This window comes from Photinus pyralis, unplaced genomic scaffold, assembly GCF_008802855.1.
Source record: "Photinus pyralis isolate 1611_PpyrPB1 unplaced genomic scaffold, Ppyr1.3 Ppyr1.4_LG8, whole genome shotgun sequence".
NCBI classification, from domain to species: Eukaryota; Metazoa; Arthropoda; class Insecta; order Coleoptera; family Lampyridae; genus Photinus; species Photinus pyralis.
In genome coordinates, this window is record NW_022170819.1 from 6826247 (window position 1) to 6843328 (window position 17082).

Below are 17082 nucleotides of genomic sequence, written 5' to 3' on the forward strand. Positions count from 1 at the left end.
GCAGAAGTGCCCACCTTAATGAGATAGGTGATTTAAAATAAGTGGTTATTTTATTAAAATATGTTAAGCAATTTATGCATTATGGTTAGCAATCTGTTCTTTACGTACCTATATCTGTGGATATAGTATATTCAATGATAGTATGTAAACTATCCAAATGTATGGTTATTTTGATGGAAAATCATCATTTCACTAAAATAGCTACGAATATTGGTCGGTTTGTATACTATCCAGTTAGTCGGTAAAGTATAGGTACAATATGTATCGCCGAAGTACAAACCACATGAAAATTATATAAATTCACCAGGATTTTGGGCTACTTCACATACTACCTATAGTCTATATCCACTCCGCTGCGCGTCGTGTCATTAAACTTGTTGAGCCTGCTAAGACTTAATTATACCCTTGTCTGTTGAAATACTACTCACTGCGAACGTCAAAATTGACAAACTCGATTCAACATATGGCATCCACTCTTAGTATGATCATTTTAAATTTTAATTAAGAAAACGTTTAGGTAACTCAAAATGCGAATAAAATCTATTTGGACCGTCATAGATTAAATTTTGAATGATACACGTTCTATATTATAATCTACGTTATTAATGAAACTCAAGTAACGTTACACGCATTTTATTATGGCGTTTATGTCTATATCTAGTATAATAATTAATTAACATTATTAATTATATTTATAATCCCTTTTCTTGATGAACACATGCGATCACCAAAAATTCATCAAAAGCACAAAGATAATCTCCTTGGTCTTGTTTACAGTGATTTTGGTGCATCAATAACGATTTTGACATGCTTTGATTAAAATACGTGGTCTCAAACAAAACATTTACCCCAAATTCGTGTGGTTATCAAATGTGCATATAGTAGATGTAAAGTATACTCATTTGGCATGAAGATAAACTAAATTAATGTTGTACAGGTCTTTGAGCGCATTTTTTGGGTGCCATTTTATGTGTACTCCTCTCTTCATTTGTCCATCTCTCGATATTTTTTTAGTGGAATGTGCCTTTGAAATGAAATGTGCAAACATCTTAATCATATCTTAGACACGACTAGATTTTTACTTTTGAGCATGAATTTAACTGGTGGTAACAAATAAAATCTGATCATAGATATGAGACAAGAAATAGTTTGAGGCAAGAAATATCACAATGCTAATATGCGATTTATATAATAAACAATATTAGACAACAGTACAAAATATTTAATGCTCAATGTGCTATCTATCTACAAGTTGAAATTTTAGGAACCATCGCTATCAAAATTGTTGGGATCAAAATCAGGATCGTCATCTTCATCATCAATATCTAAATCATCCAAATCTTGAAATAGCGATTCATCCACTTTGACTTCTTCTCCTAAAAAAAGGATTGAAAAACTAAATTACAAATAAGTATAACTTACCATCCAAAAATTTCAAATCTGATTCATTTAATGTGTCGTCAGTCATAAACAGTTCTCGCCCTGTTAATTTCCGACCCTCTTTTTCAACTGCTTCGCGTTTCTTTTTAATACCAAGATCTTCCTCAAATTTGTTTTTCCAAATTAAAAATGACTCAACTGTTACTCTTGTACCTTCGAATTTTTTCTAGAAAAATGTGTTATCTTTTAATGTTGGTTGGTACTAGACATGTAAACGTACATTAAAAATGCAACAATCACGATTGTGTAATATGTCATTTGTATTTTTAATTTTGTATCAATTATTTTATTTACCGATTGTTTTAACATAGAAAATTGTAAATTTATAGCAACCAAAAGTAGCAGAATCTATTAATAGTACATTATATATCAAGGTAGAGAAGTCCAGTATTATTGCCTGAGCACCAAGATTACATCTCGAGGCGCTTGCGCCGAGGGGTGTAAGGTGCGAAGGCAATAAGAGACTTCTCTACCGTGGTATATATACTATTTTTTTCACTACTAGCACTTGAAATCCTCTAAATTAACATATTATATTGATAAGAGAGTTAACGGTTGGACAGAATTTTTGTTTATTAATTTAACATGTCAATCAAGTACGTGGAAGTACAAGTCAAACAGGCCGTATTTTGTTCTGTCATTGAGATTTTTCAAAGAGTAATTTCGTTCGAATTTTTTCAAAATGTGATAATTTTAGGTATGTAATTTCTCTGGAAATTGCGAATGGTGGCAATTATTCGTTTTAGAGAACTTGTCTAAACGTTCATTGAGCGAAATTTCGGGTTGTGTTTTCTAAAAGTGACAGCGTGACAGTTCTCATTATTGACTACTAGTTAATAATAAAAAATTATTAACCACTTTGAACAAATGCCGAGAAAGCCTACTTTACAAGTGGAAAAAAGGTTAATAATCATGTCATCAGACGCTAGTAGTGAAAAAAATTTAGTATTGCGAGTAAGATAACCTAATGCATTTCTACTATTCAGTACTCATCAAGAAGTAAGAACTATATACAGGAAGTAAATGGTTACTTAAAATTCAATAATTTTGATGTACATACAAAGATATCACTACAAACCCTTTCAATTTCTTCACGTTCTTGCTCCTTTTGTAATTTTTCATTTTCTTGTTGTTTTTTAACATCATCCCATTTCAAATTTACCCATTCTTGAGCTAAAGAGACTAACGTGAATATCATTACCATTCCTATATTTTCTTCTGCCTAGCAATAAAAAATTTAAGAATTTATACAAAATTTCAATACAAAAAAACCTGCTGTTTTAATTGTAACAATAATTCTTCTTGGTGCGAATTGTTGATATTGATCGGTTCTTCAATTTCTATAGAAGGTTGTTCATCTGGGTATTTTGAAGTGTATGTAAAAACCAAGTTACAGGCCAAGCCATTTTTTCCGTCCGAATCATATTCTTCAGACTTTATCGGAATACTAAATTTATGAAATGGTTCAGTTGATAGAACTAAATAAAAGTTGAGTGATATATATTTAAAGTATAAAATTTATTTCCAATATAATTACTTGTAACATCCCCATAATATATTGATTCAAGGGCTTCTATTTCACCTGCTTGCTCCTCTTTGTAATCCATGTTGTAGTTTCCTTTAAGATAGGTATTATTGCAATGCAAATAGTATTTTCTTTATTTTTTATGTTAACATGGTAGTTTGTGGTTATCAAACATGCAGCATATTGGTACCATAGAATACTGAAATACTTATAAAAATTGAAGAACTCATTTATAAACGAGGTTATGTCCGCCATTTTTTTTAGTATTAGTTCAGTAGCGTAACTGTACCTTTTAAATTTATATAGACAGTGGCGGCACGTCTACAAATTCTGTCGTTTCACGCTGCATCCGAATTATTTTGAAATGTGACCGATTCTGTTGAAATTTGGTGTACGGGTACTTTGGACATTAAAGACGGACGCTATCGAATTTCAGGAACAAAGTTACAGGACTGCGAGAGAATCGGGAACAGGAAAAACTGCGTTCTCAATATAATAGAAATCAACATATTCCATTCCCTCTAGGCCATGTATCGAGTTCGGACTTCGCTAGATTATATCCTATGGCTCTTAGATGTGTAACAATTCAATATATCTCTTCTCTGTTCTCTAGGTCAAAAGTTTTAGATCAAAAATGTAGCCAAAACTATTCTTTACATATGAATTTGGAGTTTCAAACGCATTATCTTGATGCCGAAAGAGTACCTACATCACATGCACATTTGATAACCGCGTGGGTGTGATTCAAAAATGTTAAATTCTGCCTCACCGATTTTGATCAAAACATGTCAGATCGTTTTTCATGCACCAAGATCCTTGGGAAAAATACTGGGAGCATTATCTCAATGCCCAAGACATGAATCTGATGCAGTTTTGACGACCACATGGATTTTGATCAAAACATGTCAAAATCCTTATTTATACACCAAGATCGCTGGGAAAAAAACCAAGAGCATTATGTCAATAACCAAAACATGAATTTGATGTATTTTTCCAACACACATGGATTTTGATCAAAACATGTTAAAATCGGTATTCATGCACCACGATCATTGGGAACAAGATTAACAAAATTATCTCAATGCCCAAGACATGAATTTGATGTACTATAAAATGTAATTAGTAAGATACAAGAGCCACCATACTTAGGTATATTTAAGGCGGCTAGGGACAGGCTATTCAAAATTTAAGCTGCGCCTACGCAAATAATTATATAGGCAACCAATCGTGCAATTCGACAAGTATCACCAGGCATAAGCTACCTGCAAATGACCTCATCTTCCTACAATAAAACCAGATTCCAGACCCTCATTAGCGGCAATTCAACAAAAGTAACTGAGATGGAATTTCAACTTTCTCCTGATGTTTTACAGTTTTACTAATACTGGAAACCTTTGAATATAGAATAGGAAATCAAAGCTGAAAGCTCTACATACCTATATAAAAATATTACTAATGCTTTCTAAGATATCATTCCTACTTACTTCCTATATAGGGATTTACAATAATGACTTTTTGAGATTTGAACTTGGGTAATGAAGGGAACAATTTCCGAAACAAGAAAAACTGGTCTTCAATTTTTGTGGTTCATAGCACAAATTTATTTAAACAATTATCACATCCGATCAAACTACGGCCCCATAGATTTCTAAATCTATATGATAACGATTTTCACAGGTGCGCGGATGTAAGAATGGTACTTTTCTTCAATTAGATGAACAGTTTTCGATATTTCGCATGGCTTCCGCAATGTAGCCCGGTATTTGCTGCGTTTTCAACCTTCCCCCATTTATCAAATTATATATCTGAATTCTGATCTAATTTACAACAAAATAAATGACTCATTTTTCATTACAAAAAATGTTTTAATAGATTTTCGGAAATTTTCCAATTCCAACACGACATTCGCCTGATGCTTTACGAAAATAGTTTATTTGGCTAGCCGTCAAACCTACAGTGGAATTATCGAAAGCATAGGTAGATTAATGATCAAAGTCCTCGTGTGGAATCGAAGAGAGATCAGCGCATTTTTGTGTGGCAGATCAGTATTGTATTAGCCACCATCAAAAAGATCTTATCGCAATCTAACACATTTCCTTTGTCGGTACCCGCTTCCGACGTCCCGTTCACCCACAATTCGCATTTAGATGAATTTTGCTAAAAACTCTCCACAAAATAGTTCTCAATTTTTGGGGCACTTCTCACTAGTAGGAGAGCTGGTGGACATTTTGGGTAAGTATTTGAGGCACGCTGAAAACTTGTCCACCACTTCTCCAATAATACCCAAACACAGAAATGCAGACCTGGCTGAGGAGAAGCGGGGCTAACACCTTGCCAGGCGCCTTCAAAGTTTGAAAAAATTATGTATGCCCAGTCGAGTATCTGAATGCGTAAGAAGTAGTGGATGATCTACACATTATTAGTGTCGTCTGATTTAGTTGTAATTGTATCATGTTCAAATTTTCATCGTTTCTTATGCCGAAATAAAGACAATTCTCCTGAAACTTTCGTCAAAAGTGATCAAAGTACACTAGGTGTTCATGTATTTATTGCGACCAGTATCAAGGTTCTCTATTAACCTTGGACCAGTATACACTTCAAATCAAGAGTCCCTTGGCACTCCTCAGCCAGGTCTGCATTTCTGTGTTTGGCTATTATTGGAGAAGTGGTGGACAAGTTTTCCGCGTGCCTCAAATACCTACCCAAAAATGTCTACCAGCTCTCGAACTAATAGCTCTATTAGCCACACGAGAAAGAGAGATCGCGATTCGAGCTTTCAGAAACAAAATTCCAGAGGAAGATACCTTTTGGGCACCCTAAGTGAACTACCCCTCGCAGACGCGCGCCTTGTAAAATGAGGTTAATTTCGTACCCAGGAAAAAAACAAATTTTCGCCACGCAGTTGTTGTGTCCGTTTTCAAGATCTTTCCAACGGCACCATTTTGAAAACAATCTGAAAACTGATGATGGAGTAAAAACTTCAAACTCGCATTGCGGGTGAGCGAGACGTCGGAAGTGGGTACCGAGAAAGGGAATGTGGTGGCCCCCGCCAAGATCTTCCTGATGGTGGAGTAAAACTTCAAACGCAAATTGGGGATGCACGGGACGTCGGACGCGAGTACCGACGAAGGGAATGTGGTAGCTTCGACAAGATCTCACACGAGGACTTTGACAATTTTTTACTAACGACATGCTGAAATAAAAAATTATCACTTGTAATACTACTAGTGATTTCCGGAAACTTTTCGAGCTCACAACTTTCGCAAAATATTCATGAGCAAGAAAAAAATTCTATTCAAGCACCTGTGGTATTCGGTAAGAAAATTTCACACCATAATCATCCTCAACGAAAACGTGACGTTTTATGTCAAAACATTATTACATTTTTACGTTAAAAAATTGCCGATAAATTCTTTGGTTGCCATGGAAATGTGACACGTAATCCGCATTTCATTGGTCGACAAAATTGCTGTTTGAAATTTTCGTTGAGATTTGTCACCTAAAGTATGTAAGACACAAGATTATCAATTTTTGTATGAACAGTTTTTTAACAGAGCTGCTAGATTCAAGAAGGTGCCGACAACAAACAATTCGTTATGTTTATCTATAATAGGTACATCGTCCAAATTGTACATAATTTTTATGTAATCGATATTATTAAATTGCTTTTTGGTAAGTAGGTATTTAGGTAACAATACACCTACATCAAATGTATGAAAAAAATGTATGAAACGGGTCTAAAAAATTAAAACGTTGTTACTCCTGAATATTACATTTATTGACGTATAATATTTTTAGCGCATTTTTGAAAAAAATACGCTATTATATTCGTTATTGCTGGCAGGCCGGCTGTCCGCGTGAGATCTCCACAACTACAATAGCTAGAGAATTCAAATTTTCACAAAAAGCTTTCTGCTATAGTGTGGATGTGCAGGCACTAGTCTATTTTGAGTTAGATTACTTGTGAGATCGATAATTGAAGAAAATAATTTCGATATGGGTTTCGGAGGTGCTATAATTTTACCGTTAGATAGCGCTACCAGTATAAAAACTTATTATTTACCTACCTTATGATTTGTTTTACAAAATGAAGACATACCGTCAATTGAAATTAAATAAAATTAATTATTTAACGCAGCCAAAATTACTCGTGAGATCGATAATTTTAAACTTCGCTAATAAAATACTGACCTGCATGACCAAAAATGCGCTTTAATCATGCATATGCTGATTTACAACTTGTTTTAATTATCGGTCAATTATCGTTGGTACTAATAGACGAATAAATGGAAGGCATTGAGATTCTTCTGTTACTGGTCTAATAGGGTCATAAACCATTGTATATAAGTATAATGGTCATTAGGTGTTAATATTTTCCAGGTAAAAGTGCTACCTGAGTTGCCTATCGTCATTGTATGGAAGGTATTGCATTTCTTCCGTCGCTATATTTTATATAAACTTTTGAGTAAAAATTACGTTTTATTTCATAATTTGAAGCAGTTCGTAATATATTTTTTTAATCCATTTAGTTACTAAATAAATTGTGCGGATTTACTTTTTAAATATTTTTTCTACTAAGGCCAGTATTCGCGTTCTTAGTAAATTCAAGATTATCATTTATACACGACTTAAGGTCGATTCACATTATACGACACGGACCGACACGTTCCGGCACCGATACGTACCGTCAACGACACGACAATTTTTGCGTAGCATTCACACTACACCGACAAATTTCAGCAGTCACGTAGGCAGTGGTTATGGACGAGTCATCCAGTGACGATGATTTGGCTTTTGTAGCCTTGCTGTTAGATGAGGAAGAAGCTGAAGGGCTAAAAAAGAAAAAAAAGGGGCGAAAATGGGTACATCCAATTTTAAAACATACAAAAATTGAAGGGGAGCATTGGACATTGTTCAAGAACTTGTTAAAGTATGACGACAAGTTTTATCAATATTTTAGGATGCCGCAATACAATTTTTTTGATTTATTAAAATCAATTGGACCGGATTTACATAAACAAAATTCGTGTTTTCGTGAAGCAATTTCGCCCACAGAAAGACTTGCTATTTTTTTTACTAAGGCCAGTATTCGCGTTCTTAGTAAATTCAAGATTATCGTTTATACACGACTTATAAATAATTTTATCAAAAAAATAAATCGCTACATTTAATGACTTTCTATATCTCTATCAATTTCCGATAAGACCTCTAGTTAGAATTAATATTTGGGCTTCAAAAATTACTCAAAAGTTTCGACTTTTATTGCAAATTTCAGTGACCATTGTGTGTTGCCTATCCTCTATCCCTAGCCCCCTTAAATACCCGACCCTTCTCCCCGGAACGTGGACTGGCTTCAGCTTCAGTGTAGGAGGGGCGATGGTGCGTCATTTGTTTGTTTTTTTCATACCCGACCAGACCACATACTCAGACCGTCTGGTCAAGAGAAATTCTGCTTCCAATGTAGGAGCGGCCTAAAATGGGTGAAGTATAAAAGCAAAAGTTTTTTGGTATTGCTAATAAACTCAGGCTTATTCAAACAATTTCAAAATTAGTTTGCACATTTTCCGCGGACTTTCTCAGCTTGGTGGCACTGTAGTTGGCTATTTAAGTATTTATTTAGTTCGGTGTTTAATTGGCTATAGAGCCAGAAAGTCATACCTTTGATTAATAAACAAAAGGTCATCACAGAAATATTGATTTCAGTGAGGGTCATGCGGGTTATTTTCTATTAGTAGTTGGGATATCCGCCATGTTTCGACCAATTACACCGTGACCAGATTGGTAGAAATTAACCTGTAAACCAGGGACCCGGATCTAGCGATAAAACTATCCCATCTAATTTGCAAGATGTCAACGAAATTAACAAGTACTTTGTTGAACACGTTAACAGTGTGTGTGATAATCCTGACATTATAAATTATTATAATAATAGCTGCTACGATAGAGACCCAGCTAGGTTCTCATTTTCTTTAATAGATACGACACTAATTGAAAAGATCTTAAATAAAATGACATCCAAAGCTAGTGGTTGTGACGGTATAAATATTCATATTTTGAAATTGTGTTCCCCGCACTTATTGCCTCACATAGTGCACATAGTCAATTATTGCATTGAGTTTTCAATATTTCCTACTGTGTGGAAAGAAGGATGGGTTATACCTATTCCAAAAAAAGCACATGCTGAAAGTTATAACGATCTTCGACCCATCACCATATTACCCACCTTATCTAAAGTGCTAGAGAAAGTATTGGAAAGTCAATTACGACAATTTTTAAATTCACGTAGCATACTACCCGTACTTCAATCAGGTTTTCGTAAGGGATATAGTTGTGCTACTGCAGTGTACAACGTACTCGATGATATCATTACGGAAACTGATTGTGGAAACATATCAGTATTGGTACTCCTTGACTACTCAAAAGTGTTTGACTTGCTTAGTCATGAAGTGCTTAAGGCTATACTGAGGTTTGTGGGACTGGGCGATGGGGCTGTGGCCCTTATACAAAACTATCTCGTTGGTAGATGCCAGAAAGTGATTTTAAATCACGTGCATTCTGATCTTGTGCCTGTTACAAGGGGTGTTCCTCAGGGATCTATCCTTGGACCCTTGTTATACACTCTTTACACCTTTAACTTGTTGTCTGGTTTAAACGATTGTAAGTATCATCTCTATGCTGATGATGTACAGCTATATCATTCGTTTCCTTTTAGTGAATTGAATTCCTCTGTGGCAAAGATCAACGAAGATCTTGCAAGGGTAGCCAAGGCATCGGATAATCACTCTTTGAAAATAAATGCAACTAAATCTTGCTTCATCGTGTTTTGTAGCGATAAACTTCAAAAGCACATTCAAGGCAAAATAATCTTGCAAATTGGTAACCAACCTGTCCCAATAGCCGATTGTGTAAAAAATTTGGGCATTTCTATTGATTGTAAATTAAGGTTTACTAAGCACATTGACAACCTTATTGCTTCGGCTTATTATCAGTTAAGATGCTTGCATTCTAGTCGTCACATTCTTGGCATCAAGCAGAAGGCTGTTCTTTGTGATGCACTGGTTCTATCACGGTTCAATTATTGTGACGTGGTATATGGACCGTGCTTATTACTCAAAGACTGTGATAGAATCCAGCGTGTCCAAAATTCATGCTTGCGCTTCATATTTGGAATTAGGAAGTTCGAACGGATTTCACATACCTTACCAATGCTAGGCTGGCTCAATATGATGGAAAGAAGGCTAGTTCACTCTTCTTTATTTTTTCATAAAATTTTAAACAGTAAAATTCCCCCGTATCTCTATCGCAAAATTACCTTTCGTACAGACGTGCACCACTTAAATTTGAGGCACAGGGGACTTCTATCTGTTCCTATGTTTAAATTATCATTATTCAAACGATCTTTCTTATTCAACATCTGTAAATTTTGCAACAACCCCAAAAATACAAAATTACTGTATCTGCCTGGTGCAGTCTTCAAAAGAAACATTAAACATCGAATCATTAGAGAGCGAATGTTAATGCGAACGTCATTGAAACCACTACGATGTTTCCGTTGCATCTCCAAACGATAAGCTGCCTGTCAATAATTGTTTACTTTACAAATAACTTTAACTAATGCAGAATAACTTTATTTACTTATTTGTATTTACACAAGGGGGTTTCAAGGGGAAGAACAGGTGACCATATCAACGGGTTTACCTGACCTTGTGCCCATTGGTTATGGTGTAGGAACCATTATTTAACCAATAAAAACCATTATTATTATTATTATTATTATTAAACGAAATAGCGGTTCAGGTTCTGTTGATATTTAAGCGAAAATATTTATAACGGTTCCGGTTCGGTTTCGGTTCTAAAAAGAAATAACAGTTCGGTTCTGCGCATTTTTTCGGTCCATAACGGTTATTTTCCGTTCTAGTTTTTCAGATAGTAGCATTCAAAAAATTCATTATAACAACGTGATTTATTAATTAATAGGTGTTAGGCGAGGTTGTAGGTACCTAGTTTATGTTTCTTAGTTTTCCAAACGAACCGGTACTTCGAGCAAAATGGTAATATTACATTTGTAAATATATCTCAAGAACAGCTCTCGAAATTTACTTTTGTGCTCACAACGCTTCATTGACTGTGATTTCGACCAAAGGTTGCACCGGAAAATGTTCATCAAATATCTCGTCAAATATGGAAATATGCAGTAGGTACTATCAAAACTTGTAATGAACCTGAGACCAACCAATCAATTGTAGCTATTGATCAACACAGTGAATTTAATGGGAGTTGTCAAGTTGTAGTGGCTATAGTAAACTGGCCTTAATTATATTAATGGAACACATCGATGTATATTTAGATTTGTAATCAATGATTATATTAAATCTGCATACTTTCTCATCCTTGTCTATTTTGTTTACTTTACCACGAGCATGTATTTTACTCCTATACGTTTTTTTTTGTTCTTATTCCTATTAGTGGAAAGAAAATTATATCTCTACGCCACTGAAGTGAGACGGTAATGATAACGGAAGTCGTGTGGTACTTTAATCACAGTTAGAGGCCACTTTTGGTTCCCGTGGTCTACGTCTGGCCAAGTATTTGATTCCCTTCATTAACTCAATGGTCTTTATACAGTCACTGCAACTACAAGTACTACAATAGTCAACAATTGAAAGCAAGTGTTACATGTTTTACGGGTTGAATTTTAGACGTAATTTTTGGAGAACTTTATTGAGTTTTATTATACAAATTTTAGTGAAAAACGGCTTTAGACAATTTGACATGTATAAAACTTATTCACGTAGTATAAATAATATCCCCTGGTGCCATCAAATTTTTAAATAATAAAAATGAACTTATTCAAAAAACTCCACGTAACACGTTGATGAATTCAGTAAAATGATGTTTGCTAGTTGTGGGGTTATCATCTTTATGCAATATTTTTAATTTGATGATCAAAATGTTTAAAATTTTATTTATATCAGTATTTGCTGCAGTTATTTCACTTTCTTCAGCAAAACTTGAGATTGTGAATGATGAAGAACTTGTGAATTTAATCAGAACTGAAAACTATGTGATTGTACTATTCAGTATGCATTTTTTAACTTGCTAATTATGTTAATTAATTATTTCTTGTAGCCAAAAAAGATTGTGATACCTGCGAGAACTATGAAAATGAATTGACAGCATTACGAGAAGATCTAGTTGATTCCCTTAATGCATGGGTAGTGAAAGCGATATCTAGTCAATTAGTAAGACTTTACAATCCTAGCAATGAACCTGCACTTGTTTTCTTCCGTCATGGTACTCCTCTTCTTTATGAAGGTAAAATGACGTAGCAAACCTGCAGAATTAATGCCATTTTGAAATGTAGGGCCTGTCATTGATGATCTTATATTGCATACCTTCACAGCTAATAAAGAACCAACTGTCAAGGAATTGACCGATGACACGTTTGAACACTTAACCCAGGCATCTACAGGTGCAACAACTGGAGACTGGCTTGTTATGTTGTAAGATTTACTTCTTATTGATTCATTTATTTTATCGCTAAACCACACAGTAGTAAAGCAGGTATTTCAAGTAAAAAATTGCATTAATATATTTTTCTACAATCGATATCCAAAGTAGGCATTTGCGCTCGTATTTGACAACGCAAACGTCATCTTTTTCGAGGAATGTCACTTTGTCGCTTATAAGCGACAAAATAGAAAAAACGCTCGCTCTCCCAATTATTAACTATAAATCAAATATGCATTGCTCAGAGTATCCAATGACAACGAGTAAATGACATCTTTCATTTGGGCATAAGATTAAAATGATTTGAGTGAAAAATTTAAATTTTTGGAAATATGTGAACTGCTCGATTGTAGAAAAAACCTTGTGTGTAATTCGAGCGCAAATTGATTGTCGATTTCAAGAGATTGCCGCGCTCCTTCGTCGCGCGTCAACTGTCTCTTTCAATCGACAATATATCATTTTGCGCTCTTAATACACAAATAGCTATTGTAAGTGCTTTAATTAAAGTCAATCTATTTGTTAACCGTACATTTAAATTAGTTATTTTAATTTGGTGATTGTATGTACCTACATATACTCTATAGTGGTGTGCATAGCAATTTTTTATTCATTTTAGTTATACCAATGAATGTGTGGATTGTCAAAGGCTACAAGCCCGCTGGGAAGCTGTGGGAGCGCAGCTAAAAACAAGAATGAATGTAGCATGTGTCAACAAAGGAGGTGCTGGAGGAGCTACTGCTCGTAGATTTGACGTTGTGGATGTTCCCACCTTTATTTTATTCCGCCAGGGAAAAATGTACAAATATCAAATACACAAATATGACGTACCTTCGTTTGTATCATTTGCTCAGGACTGGTACAAAAATTTGAAAGGAGAGAAAATCCCATTACCAAAGGCTCCATTGTAAGTGGTACTTTAATTAAAATCATATAAGATGGGAAATAATTCTTTTTTTAGTGATGATTTCACTGCCATGATTGCAGATTATTTAAGACAAAATCGCTGGTTGTGGCAATTAGGTTTATCAACATTTGTTTTGGGTTTATTGCTTTCTTTATATCTTAGCTTCAAATCAAAGAAGAAGGTTGAAAAGAAAGCCAAATAAAGGACCATACTGTAGGAATAAATTAAGCACCTTTTTTGTACATTTATAAACTATGAACTGTAAGATAGATCTTCCTGTAATTAAAAAAAAACAGTTTTTTATAAACACATCTGTGTGTTTGTATTTTACATGTGTTCCCTTCTGCCAATTAAATCATTTTAACTTTAATAGCTAGTTATAATTGAATCAATTAAAATATATAGGAACTATACTATTGATAACTAAAAAATAATCTTGGCAGGTATTATAAAGCATAGCTAACCATGTTGTTAAAGGCTTGTGATTGCATGTTTTTTAAAAGAATGAATAATTCTTTGAAAAGCATCCAATCACATGCTTTTAACAACATAGTTAACTATATGCATTATCATACCGGCCGTAAATCTTTATATTGTATTGACAGTATACAAATGTAATTTTGTTCCAATTTGGCAGAATTGGCTGATTCACCACCGGCCAAGATATTTATGAGTTACACCACTCCTTAAAGTTTGGTTGAAATCGGTTCATAATTATGAAAGTTATAGCGTTTTCGATTGGCAAAACTCGTGCTGCACGAGTGCAATTTTTACGTTCTATTGGTAATTTTAGGGCAATTTTCTGTGTTCCATTGGCAAATATGATCCAACAATTACGCACTGAGTGCAAATTTCGACGCACGAGGTCCGAGAGCTCGTGGAGCTGCTACTTAACAAATTTTCAAAACAAACGTGCGACAATTTGAATTTGTTTCTTGCGTTGGGAGAGTTTTTTTCGTCATCTAGCGATAGCGAAGATGATGAACTAGCCAAAACTTCTACTTTACAAAAAGTTGCACTTACTCATTAAACTGAACGACAAAAATTGGTCCTTTACAGGTATTTCAAATTTATATTCCTCATCGTTTATCATAAATAATACTGAAATCGTTTTTTTTTAGAATAGAGATTTGTCGATTACCTAAATCTAAAATGAGGTTATGGACAAATGACAACAAATATTTACGAATATTTATGTTCCATTGAGAGCAATTTTCATATGGATTTCTTCAGTTTCTCGTGCAACACTCGTGCAGTACGAGATAACTGTCAATTCTGACAGCCGGGTCCGTTGGTGACGTCACATATGACTTAAACTTGGGCAACATTACAAGTATAGGGATCGAGCAATCCTTATATTATATAGTATCCTTGGGTTCAGACAGATGTAATATACACTGACCTAACAAAAACCTTTGACCGAATGCCTTATCAGTCATCACATAGTAATACCACAGATTTAAACATAAATCTGTGATTATATGTCAGCGGAAATAAAACTTCGATCCGTCGTCGCACAAAAACGCGCTTAAGTAGCTCGACGCATCGAGTAGGTACTTTCCAACTTGTTTTATACACTTTGAGATTATGCGTTTTTAGGGGAATTTTTCGAAATAAAAAAATTTCCCTTAAGTGATGGTTTTGTCCATCTGTCCGTGTAATTTCCGAATACGAGCTGAGTGGCAAAAAATTCCCCTACTGAAAATCGTATGCGATTCTTCGTACCTATCTTGTTTTATATTGTAAGTTAGTTCCATAACCGAGTACTATAATTATTGATGAGATGTATTTTGTGATGAGATTTTTTTATGGTACAAACACTAATATTTCATATGACGTAGATATACAAGCAAGGAAACGTGTTAATATGGTTTGTGATAAATATTGGACGATATGGCTCGCGCTAATCCAGTTCAAATCTAATGCGAACCGCTCTCTTTTGGAATACAAAAACACGACTCTTGTCGTCCGTTCGTTACACGTATCACGTCTACACGACTGAACCGATTCGGGCGATATGAAAGGGTTTGCTACAAGGATCAGCAGAGAGGAAGGACAAGACAGCGCCCACGATGGATGGAAGATTATGAAATCAGTTTTTTTAGTGTGTCAGAAGAGCAGATGAGAGAAGAAGACATTACTATTCAGGAAGACCATCGAAAATGGGACGAAGCTATGGAAAAGGAACTAGGTGCATTAAAGTTAAATAATGTGTCTAGTGAAGTGTCATGGCCATTTGATAAAAAAAGTTTTAGAAAGTAGGTGGGTTTTTTAAATTAAAAATGATGGTGAATATAAAGCCAGACTAATGGCCCGCGGTTTTCAACAGGAAAATAGGGACGATTTATATGACATTTATTCTCCAGTAGCCAAATTGTGCACGTTTAGAATTTTGTTAGTATTAGCAAACCATTGGAAATTACCCATATGGCAAATGGATGTTCATATATAGCGCCTTCTTATATGGTGACATTACTGAGGAGGTGTACATGTCACTTCCAGGTAAGAGTAGGAATAATACTAGTACTGTTTGGAAATTGAACAAGTCAATTTATGGTCTGAAAAAATCACCAAAATGTTGGAACACAAAATTTGATGTGTTGATGAAAAAGGAAGGGTTTACTAGATCAGAAAATGATTTTTGCTTATATATAAAAATTACAGATAGAGATGATATTCAGAGCAAAATCTTTATCTTACTTTATGTAGATGATATTTTAATATTAGACACAGATTCGGTAGCAGTCAATAATATTAAGATAATGCTTCATAAAAAATTTTCTATGAAAGATTTAGGTAACATTTCGCAAGATCTAGGCATAAATATTAAACAATGTTTGGAACTGGGTTACACAGAATTAGATCAAACCAATTATTTGACGCAAGTTTGGCAAAGGTATAATATGTTAAATTGTAAACCGATGATAACACCACTTGATACAAATTTTGATTTTAATACCTTTAAAGGTGAAATTGATGAAAAATTGATTAAAAAATGTCGTCAAATAATTGGAGCCTTATGTATGCTGTAATGGTCACTAGGCCGGATTTATGTAACAGCGTAACGACGCTGAGTAGGTTCCAAGATAAGGCAAACGAACATTTATATAAAGCTTTGAAAAGAGTGCCTCGATATGTTAAGCAAACTTTGAATCTAAAATTAATTTTCAAAACTAGTACCAATTTGTTGATACTTTGTGTAGTTATGCTGATGCAAACTGGGGTGCAGATGTTTTGGACAGAAAAGCAACTTCAGGTTATCTTGTTCAACTTTATGGTTGTAGTATCGCTTGGGCTAGTAAAAAACAACAGTCAGTGGCGATATCGTCAACAGAATCCGAACTTGTTGCGCTTACTTTAGCTGTTAGTGAAGTCTGTTGGGTGAGAAAAATTTTATCCGATTTATCTATTTGTTTATCAAATGAGGCAACTACAATCTTTGAGGACAACCAGTCAGCTATAAAGATTGCAATGAACCCAGAAAACAACAAAAGGCTTAAGCATATCGAAATAAAATATTGCTTTATTAAAGAGAAAACACAATGGTTTAATTAAAATCGTTTACATTAAAACTGAAAAGCAACTGGCTGATGGTTTTACAAAGCCTTTGTCAAAAATTAAAATGTTAGAATTTGGACTTAAGTTAGGACTTAATATTTAGGCTTGTTTTTTTGTATTTAATGATTTCTTAGAATATCAAATA

At 34.4% G+C, this 17082-nt stretch overlaps 2 protein-coding genes across 2 annotated transcripts; one reads left to right on the forward strand and one right to left on the reverse strand.

The window, feature by feature from the left end:
• Positions 1 to 1173: 1173 nt before the first annotated feature.
• On the reverse strand, positions 1174 to 3180 carry LOC116179374 (RWD domain-containing protein 1). The gene is made up of 5 exons (XM_031499160.1): positions 2978 to 3180; positions 2713 to 2918; positions 2519 to 2662; positions 1423 to 1606; positions 1174 to 1376 (listed from the first exon to the last, which is right to left on the reverse strand). Exons 1-5 carry the CDS (start codon positions 3045 to 3047, stop codon positions 1261 to 1263), a joined length of 720 nt encoding a protein of 239 aa, XP_031355020.1. The 5' UTR covers positions 3048 to 3180; the 3' UTR covers positions 1174 to 1260.
• An 8613-nt stretch (positions 3181 to 11793) lies between these two features.
• Positions 11794 to 13690, forward strand: LOC116179277 (thioredoxin domain-containing protein). Its single transcript, XM_031499030.1, has 5 exons — positions 11794 to 12045; positions 12095 to 12280; positions 12330 to 12468; positions 13092 to 13379; positions 13434 to 13690. Exons 1-5 carry the CDS (start codon positions 11907 to 11909, stop codon positions 13579 to 13581), a joined length of 900 nt encoding a protein of 299 aa, XP_031354890.1. The 5' UTR covers positions 11794 to 11906; the 3' UTR covers positions 13582 to 13690.
• The last annotated feature ends 3392 nt before the right edge of the window (positions 13691 to 17082 follow it).